Genomic DNA, 25,362 nt, shown 5'->3' with positions numbered 1-25,362 from the left:
CGAACCCGTGTCCCCCGCATCGGCAGGCGGACTCTCAACCACTGTGCCACCAGGGAAGCCCCAGCTACATATTTTTATAATGACAGTACCAGGTGCTGGAGAGGCTACAAAGCAACTGGAACACTCATACATTACCAGGGGGAATGCAGAATGGTACAACCACTTTGGAAAACAGTTTCTTAAAAAGCCAAACATACTCTTACCATATGACCCAATAATCCCACTCCTGGCTGTTTGCCCAAAAGAAATGAAAACTCATGTTCACGCAAAAACCTGTACACAAATGCTTATAGCAGCTCTGTTCATAATTGCCAAAAACTAAAAGCAGCTCAGATAGCTTTCATCAAATGAATGGATAAAATGGTACATCTATGCAATGAAATTCTACTCAGCCATAAAAAGGAATGACCGCTGATACACACAAAAACTTGGATTGATCGCAAAGATATGCTGAAAGAAGCCAGTCTCAAAAGGTTATATGAAGTATAATTTCATGTATACAACATTAGGGGTGGAGAGAAGGAGTGACTCAGAGGGGCAGTGCCAACATGTTTTGTGGGGTGATGGAACTATTCTGTATCACCTGATAGAATGGACTGTGGTAATGGTTACATGAACTTATGCCTGTGCTAAAACTCCAGGAACTGTTCACAAAAATGAGTCAATTTTACCATAAATTAATTTTTAAATGTAAAAGAAAGCCAGCAAGAATATGCAAAAATTATATGGTAAATGTGAGGAATGATCCTTTCCTTACAAAGATTTGGTTCATTTGGTCTAGGTTACAGCACTCAGAGAGGGCGAGGCAGGGGGCCGAGGAGCGGAGCCACAAGCTGCAGCAGGAGCTCGGCGGGAGGAGCAGCGCTCTGCAGCACCAGCTCTCCCAGCTGCACGAGCAGTGGTAGGAGCCCTGGCGGCAGCAGGTGGCTGAGCGGTGCGGGAAGGACTGGGAAGGCCATCTCCCAATTGGGGCAGACTGTCCCAGTGTCCACTTCAGAGGTGGCCCCTGCAAGGCTAGGATTCAGATGAGAGAAGAGATGTCTATTCCCTGTTTCATGAATGAGAAAAACGATTGCAGGGGCTTCAGTATAGTCCCCAGGGCTACTCAGCTGGTGAGAAGGGCATCAGGATTTAGCTGCGGTTCACTTCCTACCCCTCTGTAGCTTTCTCTTTGCCCCCAACCCCCCAATATCCTCCATTGTCAGCTGGCTCTGGGTTGGAAAAAGCAGGATAAATGTTGCAGAATAAACGTCTCTTTTCCTCAGGGCTCCATCTCAGTAGAGGGTTCTGTGTTTGTGACCCCAAGTGTTAGAGCTCTTTTTCTCCCTCTCCATTCGCATAACTGTCAAGTGTGTGCCTGTGCCTGCTTTCTATGACATGTTCCTGGTCTTTCCTCTGGAGCTGCAGATGGCCCTGCGGGAGAGGGAGCCTTATTTCCATGCTTCGTTAAAAGGTCTAGATGCTCACGTGGCAATGCAGATCCTGTGAATCCCCCGTTTCTTGAGTGGTGACCTGGGTTGTGGATTGTGGACCTCCATGAAAATCTCTCATTGAGACTAACTCAAGTTCATTTTGCGAAAACAGCGCAAGTCTAGAGAAAGAGTTGAAATCAGAAAAAGAGCAAAGACAGGCTCTTCAGCGAGAATTACAGCATGAGAAAGACACTTCCTCTCTACTCCGAGCAGAGCTACAGCAAGTAGAAGGATTAAAAAAGGTAAGGCAGGGCTTCCCTGGTGGCGCAGTGGTTGAGAGTCCGCCTGCCGATGCGGGGCACGCGGGTTCGTGCCCCGGTCCGGGAGGATCCCACATGCCATGGAGCGGCTGGGCCCGTGAGCCATGGCCGCTGAGCCTGCGCGTCCGGAGCCTGTGCTCCGCAACGGGAGAGGCCACGGCAGTGAGAGGCCCGCGTACCGCAAAAAAAAAAAAAAAAAAAAAAAAAGTGGTAAGGCAGACTGTCTTGGGGAGAAAAAGAGCTTCTAGCATCTGCAGAAACTCCTGTTCAAGAGCCTCCCAGTGGGCAAGTGAGCCACACGCACAACTCGTGAATCCGCAGCTGCAGGGCCAGTCCCCGCTCTGCGCCAGCCGGCTCCAGGCCTGAGACACTGTTCCCACATCTGCTCTAGGAGGAAGAGGCAAAGACGCATCATAATCCAGTGAGCAAACCAGAGAGACTCGGTAATGAGGACAGTGAAGAGAGTAGAACAGAAAAATGTCCCCACACTGGTGTGGCGGGTGGCCTGGGAAGAGAGTGACAGTTAAGCAGACAATTGAATGCTGAACAAGGGCCAGCCATGCAGAGCCACCAGGAAGTGTGAGGGTCTGTCGCAGCAAAGGAGCAGAAAGAAGGGCTGTGTGGCTGAGGTGTGATAGCAGAGGAAGGAGGCCTTGAGCGGAGGCCTCAGGCGGCCTTCCTGCACCACACCTTCCCTGGAGGTGGATCCCTGCAGCGGGGGCAGTTCCCAGACCTAGATTTTGTCTTGTTGAGCGCGATAATGGGTACCACTGCAATTTGAGAGAACGGCCCTTTGATTTCCATTGGAAAGTACCTAGAGCCCCTCATGAGAGAGCCTGCTAGGCCCAGTGTGGGGATTGTTAGGGAGGGGAGAGTTTCTTCAAGAGCCACTCCGGCTCAGAGGTGGGAGGAGAGGACTTCTAGAAAGTTCTGCCGCATGATGGAACATGCCCCCTTTACTTCAAAATACTTTGATCTAAGATTTGAATTACACACACCCCTGCAAAAGAAACAAAACAATGTGTCTAACATCACTGGGAAGCCTCAGCATGCCCTTGTGAGCCTGTGTTAATAGGCTCTGGAGCAAAGGGCCCAGGAGCGGCTAAGGGGGAACTGCCACCACTCAGGCCTAAGCGCCGCTGCTGCCCCGGGGTCAGCCCTGAAAACCTAGGTTACTTTTCTGGGTCTTTGTCTCTGCCCTTGCCAGCCTGTGTCCTCAAGGTGTGCTGGCCCCAGATTACAAACAATCATCAGCATCATCCCCAGCGAGCTTCACTCCATGGCTCGGGGCCTCCAGAAGGGCTTGCCACTCTCAGGGTCATGAAAGAGATCCCAGATCTTGGTCTTCATCAGACTTGCTCATTCATTCTCAGGAAATTTTGACCAGCCCTTTCCGAAAAACAGTTTATTCCTAAACTAGCTTGCCCTGATGCAAATCTGTCTTTTCATAGAAACTCAGACAGACAAAGCCTTTTTTGCACTGTGAGGGTCTGTTTTGAACGTTTCTCACCCCACGTCACCATCTGTACTGCAGAGCCACTCCTGAAGCACTCACCTTCCAGTTACCCATTCTGGTGAAACATGAGGGAACCTATGAAATAACCCTGTCTTGAAGAAGGTTAATACAACAAAACTGTTTCTTGCTCTTGAAAAACGTTCCAGAGACTTCCCTAGCGGTCCAGTGATTAAGACTTGGTGCTTCCACTGCAGGGGCCACAAGTTGGTCAGGGAATGAAGATCCTGCACGCCTCGCGGAGTGGCCAAAAAAGTAAAAACATAACAGAAAAAAAAAAAAATTCCAACCTGCTTGTCACTATGATTACTAAACCTTAAAAAAAAAAAAAAAAAAAAGACTTTCAACTCTGTGTCAAGCACCTGGTTTGTTCATTTTAGGAGCTGCGGGAGCTCCAGGATGAGAAGACAGAGTTACAGAAGGTTTGTGACGAGCAGGAACAAGCCCTCCAGGAAATGGGTCTGCACCTCAGCCAGTAAGAACCCCACTCCCCTTGTCTGCCACCTCCATTAGGGCCACTAGGCCTCCCTCCCCCTGGAGAGTCACACCAGCCTGCCCACTGCATCACTCAAGCCCCAAACCTGTGTCCTCTTGTCAGAGGAGGGAAGGCCAGTCGGGGAGGCCTGCCAGCTATTCAAGGGTGACCCCCTCCCCCCAGCCACCAAACCCAGGAAGTCAGGCCCCAGGGACACAGCACTGGTTTGGGTTAATTAATTCATCAAGAATATCCTTTGCTAGTGACTGGAACCCTCATGTTCACAAACTTAGTATCTATGTCCCAAGGGAACAAGATGGGTGATAAGAGGGTTGTGTGTTTAGCTCCAGAGGGAGGACTATGGCTTGAGAATGTAAGCCTGCCACAGTGCAAATATGGTAACCACTGAACCTCTCTTGAGACTGGATACTCATATCTAGCAGAGTCTGTCTGTCTGTCTCCAATGGGTGATGCTGAAGGAGTGCAGACCCTGCTGGTTCTGTCTCCCCTTCGACTTGACAGCTGTCCTCCCTGGTGTGCCAGTCCTGCCAGGTTGCTCTGGACAGTCTGATAGGTCACACTGCAGACTGTGGAACTTGCCCGTTTGTGTGATGATTGCGTTTTTAAACCCAGTGTGTGGGTTTTTCTCTTCAAGTCAGGACTCTTGGTTGCCAGTGACAGATATCCAACTCACACTGGCTTGCTTAAGCAAAAAAAAAGTCATCAGGAATCAGTCTCTACCTCCCAGCTCTGTCTGTCACTTACCTCACAGGTGGGTCTGGCCCCCACGGGGGCAGTGTAGCACCCAGCAGAGCTGTCCGTCAGAGAAACGAAAGTTCCTCTTTCCCCATCACTCACACAGAGACCCCAGGTTGACTCACTGCTCCCACCTGAGTCCTGATGCAGGCACAGTGAGCAGCACAGCCCGGGCTCAGGCCCAGTGCAGAAGACACTGTGACCAGAAAAGGTCCAGAGATGGGAACTAACTTGAGGATAAACCAGAAACACACTAAAGTAGTCCACACATGCGCACAACCTTAGGATTTTTCTGTCTGGAAAGTTGGAAGGTTTCAAGCAGTGCTCTGGGCTGGCCCACAAAAGTATGAAGAAAAGCAAGAAAGGAAAATGTTATGACTCTGGTGGGAATGTGGTCTTTTCAATAGTTTGACGTGAAGATGCTGCCCATTCGCCATCCTCTCCCACTCACCATATCTTTCTAGATCAGCTCAGGGCTGCTGGTCCCTTGTGCCCTGAGGGCTGCCTGCCACCTCTCAGGCCAAGTACCCTGTGCTGCTGCCCCCACCGTGGGGAGAGCTCCTGGAGAGTGGGCAAGGCCAGGTGTCAACCCCACACTCAGAGCACAGGCCAGCTCTGAGGGCGTCCCTGAGACTAATGAGAACCAGATGTGGAGGCTGGCGTGGTGCTGGCTTCTTGGATTTACAGTTTAGACAGACGGAGAGGGAGGTGTCCTCGGGGTGCCCTCCCCCCTTCTCAGGTGGCTAGCCCCACTTTTTCTCCTGCCTGTCCTCTTCATGTTGGACAGACAGCAAACAGAGTCAGAAACACACTCCTAGTAGGCCACAGTCCTCAGAAAAGCGGACAGGCTCTGGTCTTGAAAACGCACCCCTGCACTTGGCCGCCTCCCAGCACTGCTGCCTGACCCAGCTTCAGAATGTCCTTCACAGCCGGGTTGTGTAGGTGTTGCCATGTCAGGGATACATACCACGGCAAGGCTAGTGCTTTCTCCCCTCCTCCCTTCTTTTTGCAAGCCAACACCAGATGACAGAGAAGCCTGTTCTCAGATGCCTCCACCAACTACAGGCACAGCTGCCCAGTTTATCGGGAACATCTGGATCCTTTTCAAATTGTATTTCCCAGGAAAGTTCTTATATGTTGAGGCTGCCCTCTTGACCTTGTCCATCCCAGGCAGCCTCTGGCCCTGTCAGCCCACTGGCAGCCTATTTCTGCAGCCAGTCAGGGAACAGAAGGAGCACCTCCAAGCATTCCTGAAAGCCACAGGGTTTTTTCTTTTAAAGGCCTTGATGTTTGGTTTCCTAATCCTTCCCTAGAAGTCTAGCCTGTGTCTCAGAGGCCTGCCTCTCTGGCACTTAGATTAGGCTAATCCAGTGACAGTTTAGGCTAATCTCAGCTTTTAAAAAAAGGCTTTGACAAATACATATGTTTCGTTTTATCTGGTTTAATTCTTCCAGTTTAGACAGTGTTCAGTCCTGTCTGTTATGTGGAGAACTAAGGAATTATTCTTGCACTAACAAGAATGGAACAAGGGGACTTCCCTGGTGGCGCAGTTGTTAGGACTCCCAATGCCAGGAGCCCAGGTTCGATCCCTAGTCAGGGAACTAGATCCAGTATGCATGCCGCAACTAAGCGTTCGCATGCCACAACTAAGGACCCCGCGAGCTGCAACTAAGGAGCCCACATGCCGCAACTAAGATCTGGTGCAACCAAATAAATAAATATTTTTAAAAAGAATGGAACAAGAACAAACAATCATACCCCCTGAGCCTGGCCGTTCTAGACAGAGCAGGCAGCAGGAAAGGGGCTGGTGAGAGGCCTACAGATTCAGGTTCCTGCCATGGGGGAGCCCATGCCTGATATGGGAGCGCCCACCCTCCCCTGCCCCGACTTAAAGCACATGTCACACTCAGGCATAGTTGCCCAGAGAAGCCAGAAACATGGGCTTTTATGAGATAATTCTCAATTTTTAAATGCTTGCAGCTATTTCAAAGTCTTTTTAAATCCTTGCCAATTCAATAGTTTGTTCTTAGGCCAGATTCAGTCCACAGGCTCAGCCTCAGACTGCGCCAGACATGAGCCAATACAGTGGGATGACTCTGGGATTATAAAAAGGTGGAAAGAAATAATTTTACAAGAACTCGTGTTATCACACTCCTCTCTTACAAGTCTTGTTGACTTCACAAAGCCAAAAAGGTTTTGTGGGTTTACTTCAAGTTTGAAAGCCCCTCTAGTGAGGCTATGAATCTCTCTCTCGCTCTCTTTTTTTTTTAAGGTCAAAGTTGAAGATGGAAGACATCAAAGAAGTAAATAAGGCACTGAAGGTACTGGATTATTAATGTTATTAACATAAGAATCACTACTCTAGCTATTAAGTCAGCTCGTGCTAATATTCTAGCGTGCTCTTAGGTCTTCTCACAAAAATCAGGTGAGAATGTGTGGTTGATTGGTGGTTATTGTCACTTATTTACAGATAAGAAAATGCTGCTCAGAGCCATGTAACTTAGCTGAGATGATGATGCTGCAAGTGGCAGGGCCCAAGCTGGAACCGAGGTCCTCTGGTTCTGGTTTCTCTGCTGTCAGCTGTAGTTTGACATTAGGCCTAGATCATAGGTGCCCTAACGAAGGAAATGAAAAGTGGCAGAAAGAGATCCAGGTATTTTTTTTTTTTTAATAGTGAGAGTAAGACCTTTCCCTCCAGGTGAGGGGCCAGAGGCCACACTGGCCCAGCTAAAGTGCCCTGTGCCATTTCTGGGAACCACTTAAGCCCTGAGCTGGGCCAAGTTTCTGGACCATTTTGGGGAGGTCAGAGTGGCACACAGCTTAAGGAGAGCAGGAACATGTGGTCCAGGTGACCCTGTGCAGTACCAAGCTGGCCTGCTGGGGCTGAGAGAGTGAAGAGGAGGGGGCAGGAGCTCCTAGCCTTCAGCCTCAGCTCTGCTGTGGCAGCAGTGCACAAACACCCTCTTCACAAGGCACCCTCCAGCATATGCTAGAGCAGAGATCCTAATGTCTCTGACTACCAGGGCACCTGAGGTCAGAAGCAGCAAACTGTCACAGCAACTAACAGCAGCCTGGACTTGCAGTTCACATCAGTTTACTGTATCCTCCCTTGTAGACTGAAAGCTCCTTGGATGTCATTGCTGTGAGCTGTTTATCTTTGTATCCCCTGCACTGCACAGAAGTGTGCAGAAAACGTCAGCTGACAGTGCCAGAGGGAGGATAAAAATCATAAAATGGGACTCTAGAGCTGCGTGGAACTAGTGGATGCAAGGTTTCAAGCCCTGGGTGCGGTGCTGCAGCTCCCAATCATAAGATCTCTCTGTGTCATCAGGAATATGATGGCCAACAAAAGCCAAGGAGCCGTGAAAGTACACAGGGCCCTTGACCCCTGACCACCTCAGTCCCGGAGGCTGAATAAATCGCATATCCTAGTTTTCCCTTAGAAAGACCTCTAAAAAGGCATCTCTCTAAGCCTCAGTTGGCTCCTAGACAGAATGGAGACATCTGCCTCCCACGATGCCCTGAGGACTGGGGGCTCAGTGTGTGTGGAGAAGGGCTTCCTGTCTCCACAGCACGTTGCCTTCTGTCTCACGGTGGGGACTGTGGTCACAGATTTTCTAGTCTGGCTGACAGGGTTGGCCCTTCTTCCTCCTGCCAGTTCAAGAGGCACTTTGGATAATGTCTCAGCCAGGGTTGGAGTTAACCAGATCCTGATTCTGGTTACCTCGGCCACAGGACATTTATTGAAAGGGGGTGGGTGAGTCTCAGGTCAACGGAAGGCTGGAGAATCTGGCTTGAGGACTGGGGGCAACCTGTGGAGACCAGGAAGCCAGAGGGCAGGCAGGCTGCAGCACATGAGCTCCAGCTGTGGTCAGGGTGGGGGACAGTCCTGTGAAGCCACTTCTAGTGGAGAAGAGGCAGTCCCGCAAAAGCAGACCAGGTGCTATTAGGAAGGGACAGCAAATGCTGGGTTGAAGGATGAACACAGCTAAAGGTTCATCCGGAACCAAGCCATAAAGTGGGATTCTGTGGTGTTCTTTCCTCCTCAGGGCCATACTTGGCTGAAAGACGATGAAGCCACACACTGTAAGCAGTGTGAAAAGGAGTTTTCCATTTCCCGGAGAAAGGTATGTGGGGTAGCCCTCCACTCGCTCGCCCAGGGGCTGAGTTCGTGCCCTGCCTGGGCTCTCCATCCTCTGGTTCTGGAAAAAGGCCTGTGGGACTAGGCCCACTGCATTGTGTTCATGCTCACTGGTCTGCTGGCCCATGCAGACGACCTTCCAGCCTGCCCCCTTTCAGGGACCCCAGCCGGTAAGTTACAGGCCTTGTCTCCATCACAGTCCTCTCAATGATTTGGGAGTTGGGGCTGCTTGTCTGCAGAAATGGTCTACGTGTGTATATCAACTGAAAATTCTTTGGAAGCAATAGGACCAAAATCTAAGTTAGGCAAAAACAGAATCTATGGGGAACCTATGGGCAATAAGTCTCAGGACAGGCATCCGGGTGGCACCAAAAGGTAACTGGCAATCTGGGCAGGGCACTTGCCCCCCCACCCCGGTGAATGCCTGTGTAGCCTGCCTTCAGGTTCCGGGAACAGAAGGTCTTGGGCCCAGCCTTTGGTCCAGGGTTGACAGAGCCTTTATTGACCAGTTGGGCAGGATATAGATCTCACACAAAATAGAGAGCCTTTACTAAGGCTCCCCACACTGAATGGCCCAGTTCAAGGTCCATTGTCTAGCCTGACTGGGGGAGTGGGGGGCAGTTGGCAGAAGTGATGTATAGAGGGACACACAGGTCCTTGTCTTGGCATCTGCCATGTGCCCAAGGTTCATGGCAGCCCTGTTTACAAAAGCAAGATGCCCTTCTCAGGAGGGGCTGGCTAAAGAAACCTTGGGTCACCACCATGGAATGTAGCAATTGTAGAGAATGAACCCGGGCTCTTTAAGTAGCACGGACTACCAACTCAGTGAGTTAGGAGCTGTCAAGTCCAATAAAACACAAAGAAAAAGAACCTTAACTCACCCCTCCAAAACTCCATGGATTTTACAGTAACATAAATGTAGAAACAAGGTCTACAAGAACCCGTTCCAAATTGGTACATGCCTCACTGATACACGAAGGAGGGATTTTAAAACATTAAACTTTTAAAGGTCGATAAATTAGAGCGGGTGTGCAGACCCAGGCAGCTCAGCGTGTTCTGAGCGTGAGTTCTTTTCCATCCTCTAGCACCACTGCCGAAACTGTGGCCACATCTTCTGCAACACGTGCTCCAGTAATGAGCTGGCCCTGCCCTCCTACCCCAAGCCAGTACGTGTGTGCGACAGCTGCCACACCCTGCTCCTTCAGCGTTGCTCCTCCTCCACCGGCTCCTAAGGTGGGGGCATCAGCAGGGCCTGCTTTCTGGACCAGTTGCCAGCCTGTCTTCATGGGCGTGGGCTGCCTCAGAGCAGTGCCAAACTCTTTGGGTCTCGAGGTGGCCAGGGGCTTGGGAGGTTAGTTTCCCAAGAGAACAAGATTCTCGCCTGGGCTGCTGGCACTCTGGAACACAGCACACGGGACCAGAAGCTGCGCGCCTCTCCTTTCCAAATTGTATGGATTCAGCTCCTCTGGATTGAAATTCTTCTCCCTTGACACCACTGGCTTTGGTTCAGATAGAACTTCATGATTTCGCTATTGTCATTTTTCAGTTTCCAAAGAACTATCCTATTTTGCAGGAGACCCACTAGTGTAGTGAGTAATCAATTCCTTTCCCTCCCCGCTGCCCCAGCATGCCTTCCCTGCTTCAGAGTCAAGAAATCTGCTATTTCACACCCTTGTGAATATCCATCATTAGCCCTGCAATAAAATCATTTATTTTTCATAGTCAAGAAATTTGCTGTTTCACACTCTTGTGAATATCCATCATTAGCCCTGCAGTAAAATCATTTTTCATTCTGGTGTAGAAAATGAAGGAGCTGTGTCAGCTACAGAGGATGCCTAGAGCAACCCCCATTTCAGGACTAGAGTCCCTTGGAGAGGGAGGCTGCATTCGAGGTGAAGACCTGAGCCTGTGTTCTGGGGTGCAGGCTGCTCTGCCCAGTTGAGCCAAGGACAAGTTGGGCCGTTAAGTCCAACAAGCACAGAAAAGTACCTGTCACCAAAGCCCAAAAGTCGTTCCCTTATATATTTGGGTTGGCCAAAAAGTTCGCTCGGGTTCTTCCTCTTACAGAAGAACACGAATCTGTATGGCCAGCCTCCAAACCTGTGTGCCCAGCTCCAAAGCTGCATTCATTCCAAACAAGGTTCCAAAGAACCACAATGTTTCTAGAGTTCTTTCAAGTTTCTAATTCTAGTCCCTTTTCTTCCTCCAATAAGGCATGTTTTTCAACAAAGATGTTCCTTGTGAAAAACTAGAGGACCAGGGGAAGGAACCCTCCTTGTGTCCAATTGCCCAGACATGGAGTGACTCAGTAAAGATCTCAGGGGCAGCAGCTGAATACCAGTGCTCAACAGTGCCTCCCCAGAAAATTATCAAGTACAACACTCCTGTATCCCCAACCCAACTGAAGGTATGCACCCAGCCTTCAGAGAGCATGTGGCAGGGCAGGCAGACTGCAGGGCCCTTCATGCATACCTTCACGCAGTGTTGACATCTACAGTCTGTAAATAACGACTATCATCATTCCAAGCAATTTTTCTGAGTACACTCACCATACTCGCCTCACCCAAGAGGAAACCTTCAGCAGTCACAGCAAGTAAAATGTACACGTGGCTTCAAACAGCACAAGCCTATATTCACAGCTCCGATTCTTAATTCTAACCTCAATACTGTGAACTTTTTCTATTAGAGGGATGATGAATGAGTGGCAATTCCCAAACTAGTGTTAAGTATCTGAAGGGAATCCTAGAACTACACTTTTAAGAACTGCTTACTACTTTCCTAGCAAATGTCTGACTTCTTACCTACGATAATGGTTTCAATTACTGATTTAAGCGAATCATTTGTTCTCCTAAAGTACAACTTGGTATTCTACTTCAGAAGCTTTGTAAATAAATGGAACGTCACTCTTAAGTAGTTTTGATCTTGAGGAATGAGGCAAAAATAAAGGTTGAAACCTCAATGTGAAAGTTCTCTATGAGCTAGCTCCTTCTAGAAGATACCCCATATAAGCAAAATTCAAAAGATGCCATCAGACTAGGAAGGGGAGTTCTAGTCAGCCACCCCTTGCCTCTGGCACTTCCTCAGCCATGCTCAAAGGCTTCCATGGTCATGCATAGCATGCAGTGAGGAGACTTCCTTGGCTTTGTGCAAGTGCTTAGCAAGTCAAAGGCAATTCAGATCAGATCCTGTGCAGCCAGGCCAGACATACAAGCCCTTCCACAGGGCCCCAGAGCTACGTTTACCTTCAGTTGCACTGGAGGGAAGAGGGGTCTGAAGACATCTACAGAACGGCCACAACTGCCGAGCCTGTCTGCCATAGCCAGAGACGTGGGCCACTGTTCACCTACGCCCCAGGCAGGAATAGATCACCAAGAAACAGTCCACATGACACTGAAGCACAGACAAGACAAAGTGCAGTTTTTAAAAGGAAGATTTATTCAACAAGTTTCACTTAGCGCAATACACCTAAAAGGAAAATCACAATACAATGAAAAGATTTAAACCAAGGCCTCAGAATTTCATACAAACACCAAGACCAAAATCCTAAAGTATTGGTATTGCGTCTCAAATTTTCCCCATTAACTTAAAAAAGCTTAAACTTACGTGCCATAGAGGTTATTAAATGAAACTAGAATTAACAAACATGCCAAATGTTTCACTTTTAATTGCAGACACAGCTCCTATATTGAGTTTTACAAAAAAGCATGTCTTTCAACAATGCATCCAAACAGTGTTCAATGTAATGTGGTGTAAGCAACACTTAACATAATCCAACTGCTTTAACCTAAATACACCTACTGCTTAAGTACATCCTACAATATAACTAACTTGAGAAAAGCTGAAAATTATTTAACAGTAATAGATTACTCAACCTAGTTACATCCTAAATGAATGTTTGTGTTCAAAAATACTGAACCTTAAGTCTTCAAAACAATCCTGATTTCCACTTAGAGTAAGCATAAATCACAAGCTTGTATTGCAAAACTGTTAAAACTTAAGTTTTGTTTTTCTTTTAAAAAATGTTGACCAAGAGTCAGTGATTAGGATCAATTACATTCCCCATCCACCACTCATACTGGACATGCTAGACATCCCTCCCATTCCGTTCACTCCCATAGATGCTCGGCTTCCACTACTGTAGTAGCTGCTGTTCACTGCTCCTTGGCTGCCTGCAAAGAGATCAATTTGACAAGTCAGGATAAGTATCAGATTATCAGTCAACTAAAATACAGCATTCCAAGAAAAAGTTTAAAAAGTATACGAGTACAAATGGCTGCTGTCCAAGTGGCGAGAAGCATGTTTGGGAAAAGGGACTCGCGACTCCAAACAAATCTCAATTAACCCCTTTTCTCTGCAGTACCAACTTGCCAGACTCTTGTGCTACCATTTAATTGGATGCTTCAGGATCAACGTGGAAAATTAAGTTTAAAGGAAAACTAGTGTTTTTCAAAAATTGCAAAATGACTTCATGTTGTTTTTAAAGCTAAACAAAGCATTTAAAAAAAAATTTACCATAAACATTCACAATGTGTCCATCGAATGGCATATATGAATAGGGAGCACAGGGGCAATCTCTTGCTTTTCCTATTCATGGCGGGCAGGAAGTGAGACGACGAAGTTGGACTAAAGGCAACTCACTGTGCCCAAAATGGCAGCCTCCATGGAGTTAAATCAGAGCCATTGACTGCTATAGAAAGTGTTACTACAACATATCAGTATTTGCTATTGGGAATTTAAATTATACTTTTTGAGAAAATATTTACCTATGCAATGTTTGATTGAAAATCACTGGAGTTTTCCTGTAAAACTTGGTCTGCAAAAGGATTTTGTAGGGTAAGACTATAATACCAAAATCACCATTCTTTAGACCAATTGAAAAAATTAATTAATAAAACCAATCCTAGGTTAACTGACTAGTAAATACGGTCCTAAACCCAACCACCATTCTATTATTTAACATTCTCCCTCCATCTAAAATGGATTTATTGCTAACAAAAAGACAGAAAAAGTGAACAATTTTATTAAATGTTTTAATTAATGGAGGCAGATGTTTTCTGGCTCGACATTATTCCAAGTTGCAATAATGACTATTTTGAATTCATAGAATACTTCCCCCTCCCAATGATTGATTCTGAAAGTTAAGCTATTTGAACAGTTATATTAGGATCAAGAGCATACATTAAATAACCCAATTTCACCAAAAAGGAGCCTGAATATTCCCAACTAAAGAAACCTGCCTGAAACTTATTCAAGTATATAAAAAAACACACTTACCATATCCACTCATGCTGCTCTGGCCACCATAGCCGCCTCCATAACCACCACTCAGCTGCTGGCTGGCTGGGCCGCCATAACTGGACTGGTTTGCTGTTAAGTTAAGAGAAGATTAGAACCTTGTTCCTTATGTAATGTGGTACCTGGTGGTACCGGGCTTATAATTCTAAATCTATTATTTTCCAGTCTTGATCTTACATCACTATATATAAACCCTCTGTCCCTCCTTCTGCCTATTGTCTATGAACAGACTACCTTTCTATCCATCATTTGAGCTAGTCAAACACTTATAAACCACAAGGCCAACAGCATACACATCAGCAGGACTGAATCCACGTTTCCGTAAGTAGAGGCATTTTGACAAGACCTTATGAAAATGCTTATAAATGGATTTAGTGGGATTTTCCCCCATAATTCGATATATTAAGGGTAGGTCAATACACAGGTATCACTAAACACCTGATTATGCCCCAAAATTTATTTTGATCCTGTGCTCTTTGCTAAATATTACTTTTAGATTTATACTTCATACTTAGAGACAATTCAACTAGTTTCTTTCTGTAGTCCCCTCCCCCAAAAGTACGTCAAACTAATGTTATCTAACAGTTTTATGCAACTCACAAGGATTTAAGGCACACATACTATTCAAATCAAAACTTTTCTTTCCCTAAATTACGCTAAACTCCTATATATAAATTAACTTAACTTATATAACTGACATACAGATATAAATGTTTTGGTTTTTAAAATAACGATATTTACACAAGCCCATGCCTCCCATCATTTGGCTACCATAAGCACCACCGCTTGCTCCTGCTGTAGAATTCAAGAAGAGTTCTACATATCTGTGTTCTGAAATGAGAGAAAAGGCATACAAGGTTAGCTTAAAAAAAGACACTAAAGTGATATTTACACAAACCCATGCCTCCTAGCATTTGGCTACCGTAAGCACCACCGCTTGCTCCTGCTGTAGAATTCAAGAAGAGTTCTACATATCTGTGTTCTGAAATGAGAAAAAAAAATTGAAAATGTTTGTTGGTGAAAGAAAAAGATAAGCACTTTTAGTTCTTTTAAGTAGATCTGTGAACTATAAATACTTTCAGTAAAAAACAAAAATCTAGCTGCTTCTCTCAGGTGATTTACTTTATGCAAGTTTCAAAAGCAGTCTTAAATATCCATCTAAATTACTTTAAGTTTGTCAATTACGCGTATACCTTAGTCAGTGTTCTTATCACAAATTCTTTTTAATCATACTAACTTTAAAAACCCACGCACTTTGTAAACATCCCATAGAACTCTATTATTGGATTACAAATTTTTCTCATCCTTACTATTCCTTTATCATAATCATTAATCACACAACTACCTATAAAGAGAGACCTGAAGATCCTTAAATCACACTTACGCATATTTGCTTTGTCTTTTGACATAGCTGCCACAGCATCTTCATGAGTTGCAAACTCGACATCTGCTTCACCAGTTACTCTGCCATCGGGACCAATTTCAATATGTACTCTCACAGGGTTGAGTGGTGAAAAAAACTAAATGTAAGGTATTTCAGAGAATCAAGTCAAACATTATTACAGGAAACAAAACTTTAACATGCTGCTTCACTTAAGTAGAATAAGAACCATGTTTTTATTGTTATACTGAAATATACAACTTATGAATTTATCTTACACTTACATTATAAATGTCGTTCTCAGTAGCTCTGTAAGGTAATCCCCGCATGTGTACACAGTGTCCTGTTGTGCTCTGGAAAGTAGAGCCACCATCCCCATATCTGTGATCTGACATTCCTGAAAAACAATAATTGAGGTCTAGATGAACAAGAGTTAAGTATCCCTCAGATGAGAAATTCAATTCTTACCTTACCTCTTCCAAATCTATCTGACCCAAATCCATAGCCATCATTATAGCCATTATAATCATCATAGCCTCCATAACCTGAAAGGCAAGAAGTACAATCACTAAATGATAAGTCACAAAAAGAACAGACCTCGTGACACCTGCGCAACACACATACCTCCACCATAAGCACCACGCCTCATCCTTTCAAAGCCAGCTCCTCTTCCAATGCTGTTATACCCTCTGCCAGCCCCAGGTCTGTCATAGGGACCTGGCCGCTGCATGGCCATAAGTTTTCGTGGTGGATCATAGTGAGTTCTAACTTCAGCTCGACTGCTCTTAAAGATTTCAATATACCTAAAGCATTGTTCATGAAGAAAGGGAGTGGGGAAGGGAGAGAAAACATTAGTTCATTTCATACAGGTATTCAGTTACACAAGAAAACAATGTAGTCATAGCCATGAAACTGACTAATATTTAAAGCCAGATTTCTTATATTTGTATAGGCAATGACCAGAAATTCACTCAATTTTAAGATTTAATGTAAACTTTATAGAAAAAAAATTCACTCCTCTGAGGCAGAGAGCCCAACCTTAGGGGTAGAGAGGAGTACTGTAAATAAATGTCTTAGGAGGGAAGAATTCCACTCAACTTTCAACATTTCATGTCTTAAATCCATTGGCATCATGTATAGCAAGTGAGCTAAAAAGCCAGCCTCCACCAACAGTCTAGCCCACACTACACATTTCCTTCTGCCAATAAATACCCCAGCCTATGCTTTTAGTAGGAATCAGCATAGGTAAGCGCATGCTTCAATGAAAAATAGTCACAAGCAAAGAGAATAAAACCTTTTGTGACAATTTCTTGAAAGCTATGCTTATTAATACATATGCAGAAAACATTTATACAGCAAGAAAGTTTGTTGCATTTCAACTTTAAAAACAAGATCAGAAAGTATCACATTTTCTTATGGTAATATTAATTTACTAGGTGGAGTTATTACAGCTAAAGCCAAGTTTGCATTAACATTTTTAAAACCATAGTCTCTCAACTCCAGTGACTGGGTGGGGTTAATTAGGAATCCTACAAAATTGTAAAGTAGACCAAATTAACTAGGGACAATTTCAAAACCTAAAATTTAATCTGAAAGCACTATGGGACTTTGACATAGGAAAAGTTTGAAAATTGTGGCAAAACGTCAAATAATTGGGACTAGGAATCAGATTTTCTTCCTCGATTCTAAGCAGAGAGAATATGGATTTAATTGTTTACCATAAGAAAAGTGACAAATCCAACCAACCATCCATCCCCACCTGTGCCCTATTCTTTCCTTGTGTTTCTTTAGAGCCTTTTCAGCTATTTCCTGTGAAGCAAACTGCACGAAGGCCTCCCCCGTACTCCTCCCCTGGAAGTCCACCGGCAATGTTATCCCATTTGGCACGATTTCCAACCCTTCAACCCAAGGACAAATAACCCCAGTAGGGGGGCAATATTAACATCACAAGCCCAGAAATGATTCTTCTTATAGCTTTAAATACACCAGAATTTTAACTTTAGGTGAACGGTATGCTTTCAACAAGTACTCTTTAAAGATTCATTGCATATGAAGTTCCATTATAACAAACTATTAACTCAATTCTTAACACACCCCATGACATGGTATGTAAGAAAAAACTTGAACACAGGATGCATTAAGAATTCAACAATTAAGAACACTTATTTATCTATGCAACTTAATGTTGAAAATTATACAAGAATTTAACAAATTTTCAAGCATTAAAGATAACAGTTGTACTAAATTCAAGATACACCTTTTACCTCATTTCATATTGCAATGTTTTAAAGTTAGTGGAACTTCAGTTTTAAGAAATTACATATTTAAACATTTAATATACAAATTGAAACATTGTTTAGTCATATAATCGACAAACATACAATCTAAGCTTTCAACAAACAACTGATCTAACACAGCACAATCATGCACTCTTATGCTCTAATAGTAGTAAGATTCACTTCTGGAAATTCCGTCTATGAAAAATCCTTTCCGTGGAAACATTCCCAAGCTTACAAAAAGGACTTAAAGCACTTTCCTAGAAGATATGAAATTATGTTCATATTTAACGATGTTGACAGATAGCATTCAATTCTCACCAATTTAGACAAAAACAATAAAAACAGACTTGATTGCAAAAATTCTGGCAAAATATTAGGACTTAATATGTATCTAGTTAAGTCAAGATTTTAACACATACTACACTAAACCATGAAAGGATTTCTTGTTAATTCCAGTTTATCACAACATGAATATTAAGCAACAGTATTTAAAATATATGCTCTAACATTCTGCTAAACATTCAAATACTTTAGGCCCAAAACAATTTCAAAACACTTTCTGTACTTCAGATACTAAGACTACATTCAACCTACACTTATATATTAGGTCGACTTTCACTAAGTTTAATTCCTTGGCTAAACCAATTGTTTCCGTAAGTTTTTTTGGTATAAACAGAATGAGATTAAAGAATTTCTGGTCCCAAGACCCAGTGTCTCTTACAATATAGACACTTGCCATAAATTACAACAAACTAACATACTATTCTAATGTTAAGGGATCTTACCTTTAACTTGAAGTACTTAGCTGTACAGCAATGTGAGGAAAGTAGTTAAGTTGTTGAGGACAATCCTCAAAGATCTACTCTGAACTACAATACTAAATATAGGCAGTTAGCATTTTGGAAGTACTTAATTAATCCACCTTTAAGATGGGCTTAAATTATTTGAAGGTCTCCAGGAAGAAGAAAACATTAATTCATCTGCATATACTCACAACCTGTTTAAATAGCTAAGCTAGTCAACTTAAGGTCTATTCAATCACATGTTGCCAGAGGCTAGCCAGAACTCACTGCTCAGCAAGAAACAGGACTACATACCTGAGAAGAACTGAACAATTTCTTCCTTGCTACATCCAAAGGGGAGTCCTCTAAGCCGTACAAAGCCATCATTGGCCGTGTCAGGACTATTTGGACCAGTATGCTTCAACACCCAATCCATTTCAACGTTGTTTGACTTGAATACTGAAAGAGGTGCTTAGAATTAGTCAACTTTGGAAAGTTAGAAAACCAAGTTCAGACTTCCTGGGTCTTTAGATAATCTAGGTAGAGCTGCCATAAACTCTTAGATGACCATTTCCATGCGGTCAAATACCTAAAATTCAGAAGGGGTAAGATAGATTTCTATTTGTTTAATGTTTTATTTACTGTTACTAGGGCAATGTAAATCAAACCTTCAACATATCTGTGTCCCATAGTTTCTCTGTCTTTTTTCAGGGCCAATTTGACTTCATCTTCTGATTCAAGTTCAACAAAAGCCTCGCCACTCGGTCTGCCTTCTCTGGTGTAGATGAAACGAATACCTTGAGCCCCATTTTGAATTTTGCAGTCTGGAAAGAAAACAACCGTTAATACAGAATTTAAAACTAAAAACCACCTCTGGGTGATGAAATGCCTATACACAACCCCACTACAAAGCAGAGCATTTGCAAAACCTAAAATGAGCAAGGTATTACTAATTCCTAGGGTGTCGCTTTCAGTAATTAAACAGTTTTCCTCTCATGACCAAACTTTCTTATTCCCTATATTCCCAATCCATCAAGAAAATCCAATATTCAAAGCACTTTCTTAATGAAGTTATCTCCAAGTCCTCACTACTCAAGTGTCCATTAAACATCCTTTTTATAACTCCTCAGTAAACTTTTAAGTCTGGACCTTGTGATTTTATGGCATTTTCTGAATAAACGTGATTTGGAGTTTTGATTTGGGGTATTTGACAGTTTTACCTTACTAGCAGCAACATTACAATGTCTTGCTCGAATCCAAATTGCAGGGCCAATACTCACCTGAAAGGGGATCAATGTTACCAAGCTAAAATGCTCCAAGTTGCACAGCTGAAGCCAAACCCAGTCTTGCCCACTGCAAGGTGGCTTCCAGTGTACTTGGTTCTTGTTTTACAGGTCGTTTTCCGTTACACACGCTAAATTCAGATAGTAAGTCAATACTACAAATATCCTTCCAAAACCTGTAAATTTCTCCCAAATATATCTTTCAATCTAATCTTACACTAATAATGAGAACAAGGACATTTGGCAGACATTCATTATTCAGGAAACCTGCATACTGGGGAAAAGACTACATAAGCAAAACTTTCCTGGACTTCAGTGTCCTCAACTGTAAAGTGAGCCAGACCAAGAACTATGAGAAAGAACTCTTCACTTAAAGAATCGTGATTGAGAAAACTGTCTGTAATTAAAATATGACATTTTATCTTTTCAAAGCAGAATGCCCCTTTTCAAATAAACGCCAAAACTGGAAAGGTGTTACATTTCTTCAGCTGCTGGGCAAAGTTCTCAAGATTGAAAGGGAAATCCCATCTATCCCCATTTATCCTTTCTAAAAGACATCCACAGAATGACTAGTACTCAAAAGAAAGTAAAGAAAAAAAAAAATCCGCCAGAGAGGCCGCATTCCCCCAAGAGGGCCGGGCGGGCGGGGCTTTCGCAATTTCCATTGCGTAACAGCGGCCGGCCGGGCGCGAGCAGGACAGCGGGAACCGCTGCCGCCCGCGCCCCACCAGGGGGCGCCCTGGGCTCGGCCCCCCCGCCACCCCCCAACCCCCAACCCCGCCGCCGCCGCCTCCCCGCCCGCCCTGCAGCCCGGGCTGAACTCCCGCCTCCGCTTCACTTACCAGAAAAAAACCGCTGCACTTCGTCGGCCGAGCACACCAGGGGGCGCCCTGGGCTCGGCCCCCCCGCCACCCCCCAACCCCCAACCCCGCCGCCGCCGCCGCCGCCTCCCCGCCCGCCCTGCAGCCCGGGCTGAACTCCCGCCTCCGCTTCACTTACCAGAAAAAAACCGCTGCACTTCGTCGGCCGAGCAAGACCAAGGCAAGCCCCGGACCTTCACCACGAATCCCTCGCCGCCTTCGGTTCCCAACATCATCGTCTCTTAGGGGATCCTGGCGTCGAAACAGCCTGCAAGACGGGGATAAGGGTCAGACCTGAAAAATGTTAAAATTAAACAGCCCTCCGATCTCGAAACGCCCTGCCGGCCCGCGGCGCCTACGTAAAGGTCGAGCCCGTGCAGACGTTCCGACCCAGGCGACTCCAACACCGAACGCCCAGCTGGCCAGCGGCCGGGTCCCCGAAGCCGCTCTGCTAACCAGGTACCAGTGCCCCAAGCCGAGGGGGCACCCGGCCTAGCGCCAGCGTGGAGGCAAGGAAATGGCGGCGACCGCTTCCGCTCCGCCTCCTCCGACATCTCACACAATAGAGTCGGCGCGGCCTGCAGGCCTCAGCGGTCCTGCCACGACTCGGCGAACCATTCCTGGTGTCTAACGGCAGCCCGCACCTTGCTAAAGCCCCCGCAGCCTCTACAGAGACCCTGGGACAAGCAATCCTCACAAAACTGGCATCGTCGGGGGCCCCTAGGTGGTAAATACGGAACACCAAACACTCACCTGCACACACAACTTCAGCGCGGCTGAGAAGAAATGGCCAGCAGGCGCCTGCGCAACCTAAATAAGGCCCTTTGAACAAGCTCTGCGCACGCGCAGCTAGGGGCCCGCACCGCCCCCTTGCGTCACACAGAGCTCGGGCGCATGCGTAATATTATGAGCCAGCCCATCTCCCGCCAGTAAATTATTATACGCATGCGTATTTGGGTCAGCCCCGCCCACCTCCTTAAACCCGCCGGGCTTTTTTGCGCCTGCGCTTTACTGCGATTATTCGAGCCTTAGCGGTTTGAGTTTCATGCGCATGCGTCTTCCTTCAAACCGTTCGCTCGACTTCCCCGCCAGAAGGGGGAGGGGTATGGCGGCAATTAGTTCCCTACAGGAACCGTACGGGCTCAGGGTTGTGATGAGGTGTCCCTAGCCTGTTATCCGCAGTCTTAGCTGAGCTAAAAGTACAAGCGCTCCCCTCCTTCGCGCCGCCTATACTCCTTTTCTTCCTAGAGCCATCCCGTAACAAACTGGGGGCTGCGGGACTGCATACTTCCTGCACCCGAAGCCACCCCCGCGGCGCCGGGAGCATGTCCAAGGCCTTCGTGCCGCCACTGCCCCTTACCTGCCGCCGTTGGGCCTGGGGCCCGGACCCCAGTCCCGTACCCCGCTTTTGCCCTAACGAACTCCCACCCTGCGACCCCCTCTGCCTCGCCCCGGGGTCGGCCGGCTGGGCGCTCGCACGAGAGGGGGGCGCCGGATACGCGTCCCGTCGCGCCTCGTGAGCGCAGGGTGAGCCGCCGGTGCACGCCAGACTTCGCTCTCCCGAGCAGGTTCCCCCTTAATTCTCCCAAAGCTAAGTAGATACCGTTATGTCCATTCCCCATGTGGAGGCGTTCAGTTCGGCAAGACTCCAGGGTCACCCCATGTGCGCATATGGCCCGAGACTAGTGATGTTCGTGATTTCCGGCAGCACTGCGGAAACTGGGACCCTTAACGTAGGCTTCCAGTCCTCCCCTTGTCTGATGCCGGCTGTCCTCCCCACCTCGGCCTGGTGGACACATGCAATAAACACAGGGGTACCACAGCGAAGGCCTCTCTGAGTGCCACCACGGGAAGATGCAAGTAAAGCACGTTTTCGCCCTACAATTGTCGGGAGCTCGTATCGGTTTTAACAGGTTTGAGAAAACTGGAGAGCACATCAATGGAACAGGGAGAAGATGATACAAGATAAGGTCCCAGAGGTAGGCGAGGCCCGATCCTGAAAGGCCATTTAGGCCTTGGTAAGGGTGATAACTCCAAGCACTCGAGAAGGCTTTGGCAGGTCTTCAGCAGGGCGCAATAGAACCTGTTTGAAAAGGAAAACTCTGTTGCTGGGTGTGAAGGGGACTCAGACGGGACAAGCATGGTGAATGATGCTCCTTGCCCTCAATTGCAAAAAGAGCTAGAGGAAATAGAGGGCATTTTGGCTGAAGTCACCAAGATGTGGGATTCCCAAGTCTTCCAGATTGAAGGTCTATCTCTGAGTGATTCAAAAGCAAGAACAGTTTTTGCTCTTGGGTGCTATCTCTCCAGGACATCACAAAGGTATCTCTCAAGGTTTCTTAATAGGTTACAGCATTTGAGAGCTCTGGTCTAATTAAATGACCTAAGAAGGGAGTTCCCTGGCGGTCCAGTGGTTGGGACACCACGCCGAGGGCCTAGTTTCCATCCCTGTTCAGGGAACTAGGATTCCAGAAACTGCAGGGCGAGGGCAAAAAAAAAAAATGACCTAAGAACACTAGTTTCTGATTAGATGAGGGAAAAACCCTGATCCCCTTGGTAGTGCATTATAAAATCATCTTTTGGGAAATTCCCTTGTGGTCCAGTGGTTAGGACTTGGCGCTTTCGCTGCCCTGGCCTGGGTTGAATCCCTGGTCCTGGAACTAAGATCCTGCAAGCTGCGCGGCCAAAAAAAAAGAAACACAGTATATCATGTTTTCACCTTTTAACAACACGGCTACACTTCTAATATTTGTTTGTTTGTTTGTTTTTTGGTAGCCTGGCTTGCAGGATCTTGGTTCCCTGACCAAGGATCAAACCCCTGCCCTCAGCAGTGAAAGCGCAGAGTCCTAACCACCGGACGGCCAGGGAAGTCCCTAAGATGTTTATTTTTCCTAAAGTTTTCTAGGATTTCTTCCATAATAAGTAGATGTAATGTATAATCATCATAGAAATATTAGATCATTTCCTCAGGATAGATTTCTAGGAGTAAAATTATTCAATGAAAGAATCTGAATATTTTTAGGGCTACTTATAGTAAAAAGTTATCACACTTGACAACACTCTCAGCAGCAGGTGAGGGTTCCGTATCCCTTTGTTTTGCTGGCATTGAAATTTTCCTTTTCTCTAATCTTTGCTAATTTAATACTGAGAAAAACCATATCTCTAATTTGCATGTTTGATTATTAGTAAAATATAATAAATTATATACAATTAATGCTGATTCCCTCATATAAATTGTCAGTTCAGCTTCTTTCTCCAGTGTTCTTTTGGTCTTTATTAAGACTATTACCTTGGCCATAACTGCCCCAAACATTTTTCTGTTTGATTACCTTTTAATTGTTGTTTTTAATGTTTAGACATACAGAGGTTTTTCATTTTGGTGAAGTCAAAGCCATGGATACTTTGAGTTTGTCTTTAAGCTTAGCAAGCCCTTTCCTGTACAGAGATGAAGCACATTTATTCATTATCTTTTTCACCAATTCTAAAGCACATTTTTTTCAGTTTAATCTCTCAAAATAGGGATGTGCCTTAAGAACCAGTGGTGCGTCCTAGTTAAATTCGCGGAATTTTTTTATAAGTGGTACATAAAACATGGTGTGTCTTAAAATTGATGACCTCGGGACATCCCTGGTGGTCCAGTGGTAAAGAATCCGCCTTCCAATGCAGGGGATGCGGGTTTGATCACTGGTCAGGGAACTAAGATCACACAAGCCACGGGGCAGCTAAGCCTGCACACCACAACTAGGGAACAAAGATCCAACAAGCCACGTGGCTCTGCCACAAAAAAAGTAATGACCACTAAAAAGAGTCATAATAGAGCTGGAAAGAATGCAGGCAAGTGCCATGCCCATTGGACTGTAAATCGGTACACTAGAGGGCTACTGGCACTGTATATTCAAGGTTTTAAAAATATGCATTACCTTGGACCCATACATTCCACATCTACTTTTGCACAGATTTAAATTTGTAAGAATGTTCATCACAGCGTGAAATAGGTAAATTTTAAACGCAACTTAAATGTCTAATGGTGTATTGAATAAATTATAGTACAACTTTATCATGCATTGTCACCGGGGTCAATATAGCCTCACAAGGGGGCAAAATTGGTTCTTGATTGTGGGGAGAAGAGTGAACACATCTAGGCTGTTACAATGGTTTTTGGCCACAGTACCCAAAAAGATATACAGTATATCTATGCTATTAACATTTCACATGGGGAAGAATTAGGAAAAAAATTGTCTAAAAAGGTTCCTTTGGGTGACAATCATAGGGAAAAAAAGTAGAGAAAAACTGATCTATATAATGCAATACTTTGCAGTTTTTAAAAATGATGACTAGAATTATATTTTTGGAAAGATGTTTACAATATTCGTTGAGTAAAACAATGAAACAATAATTATTATGCATTATTATGAAGCAATAATACAGTATGGCTCAACTTCCTGGAAATATAATATAATTACACACATGCATAAAGAAAAATTATACATGTATGGAAAAGATATATGTATAACCTTACATTAAAAAAATTTTGTTTTTTCTCTGTATTTTCTCTTTCTTCTTTTTCTTTCTTTCTTTTTTTTTTTTTTTGGCCACACACCACTCGTGGGATCTTAGTTCCCCATCCAGGGATTGGGCCCCTGTACCCTGCAGTGGAAGTGTGGGTTCTTAAGCCCTGGACTGCCAGGGAACTCACTCTTCTCCGTATTTTAAATTGTTTTAATGCTGAACACATTACTTGTAGCTATAAAACTTAAGGATTGAGAACGTTTGAATGTGAGTTTCCTCCCATCCTCCTAGCATTTCGGCATCAGCTGCCTCCAGATCGTGCTGAGGACCGGGGAACCCCACTTTTAAGCTGGAGA

At 45.2% G+C, this 25,362-nt stretch overlaps 2 protein-coding genes across 17 annotated transcripts in view; one reads left to right on the top strand and one right to left on the bottom strand.

The window, feature by feature from the left end:
• The window catches only part of RUFY1 (RUN and FYVE domain containing 1), a 68,797-nt gene extending 49,028 nt beyond the window's left edge, over nt 1–19,769 (top strand). For 2 of the 6 annotated variants that reach the window (XM_055080226.1, XM_028498182.2), the window contains 8 exons: nt 782–901; nt 1,585–1,714; nt 3,626–3,720; nt 6,749–6,797; nt 8,526–8,603; nt 9,703–9,850; nt 10,831–11,024; nt 19,066–19,769. In XM_055080226.1, coding sequence (XP_054936201.1) covers nt 782–901; nt 1,585–1,714; nt 3,626–3,720; nt 6,749–6,797; nt 8,526–8,603; nt 9,703–9,849 — 619 coding nt within the window. In that variant the 3' untranslated portion in view covers nt 9,850; nt 10,831–11,024; nt 19,066–19,769. Of the gene's footprint in view, nt 1–781; nt 902–1,584; nt 1,715–3,625; nt 3,721–6,748; nt 6,798–6,946; nt 7,130–8,525; nt 8,604–9,702; nt 9,851–10,830; nt 11,025–19,065 lie in introns of all 6 variants that reach the window. The other 4 variants (XM_055080231.1, XM_055080228.1, XM_055080221.1 and 1 more) reach the window with 4 other exon arrangements.
• HNRNPH1 (heterogeneous nuclear ribonucleoprotein H1) lies at nt 12,030–21,335 on the bottom strand. Of its 11 annotated transcripts, none has more exons than XM_007112657.4 (14): nt 21,251–21,334; nt 20,637–20,765; nt 19,023–19,178; nt 18,670–18,813; nt 17,053–17,191; nt 15,918–16,096; nt 15,767–15,838; nt 15,578–15,711; nt 15,297–15,432; nt 14,835–14,894; nt 14,654–14,743; nt 13,892–13,984; nt 13,381–13,430; nt 12,634–12,786 (listed from the first exon to the last, which is right to left on the bottom strand). In XM_007112657.4, the coding sequence occupies exons 2-13, from the start codon at nt 20,731–20,733 to the stop codon at nt 13,381–13,383; spliced, it is 1,350 nt and encodes a 449-aa protein (XP_007112719.2). In that variant the 5' UTR covers nt 20,734–20,765; nt 21,251–21,334; the 3' UTR covers nt 12,634–12,786. The 11 variants fall into 11 exon arrangements, with proteins under 11 accessions (XP_007112717.2, XP_023972044.1, XP_007112716.2 ...); XM_007112658.4 differs by having other exon boundaries at nt 14,684–14,743; XM_028498228.2 differs by having other exon boundaries at nt 15,578–15,690.
• Between the last annotated feature and the right edge of the window lie 4,027 nt (nt 21,336–25,362).

The sequence above is a fragment of the Physeter macrocephalus genome, chromosome 2 (assembly GCF_002837175.3).
Source record: "Physeter macrocephalus isolate SW-GA chromosome 2, ASM283717v5, whole genome shotgun sequence".
In the NCBI taxonomy this organism is placed as follows: domain Eukaryota; kingdom Metazoa; phylum Chordata; class Mammalia; order Artiodactyla; family Physeteridae; genus Physeter; species Physeter macrocephalus.
This window is presented reverse-complemented; position numbering and strand designations above follow the sequence as displayed.

What these genes read in the sequence shown, in the direction of transcription:
- HNRNPH1 (XM_007112654.3), bottom strand. Translation starts at nt 20,733, where the DNA reads ATGATGTTGGGAACCGAAGGCGGCGAGGGATTCGTGGTGAAGGTCCGG. An exon ending in AGTGCAGCGGTTTTTTTCTG is followed by an intron (nt 19,179 to 20,636) that starts GTAAGTGAAGCG and finishes TTTTCTTTCCAG; the next exon opens with ACTGCAAAATTCAAAATGGG. An exon ending in GAGCAGCATGAGTGGATATG is followed by an intron (nt 12,787 to 13,891) that starts GTAAGTGTGTTT and finishes ATCTCTTTGCAG; the next exon opens with GCAGCCAAGGAGCAGTGAAC.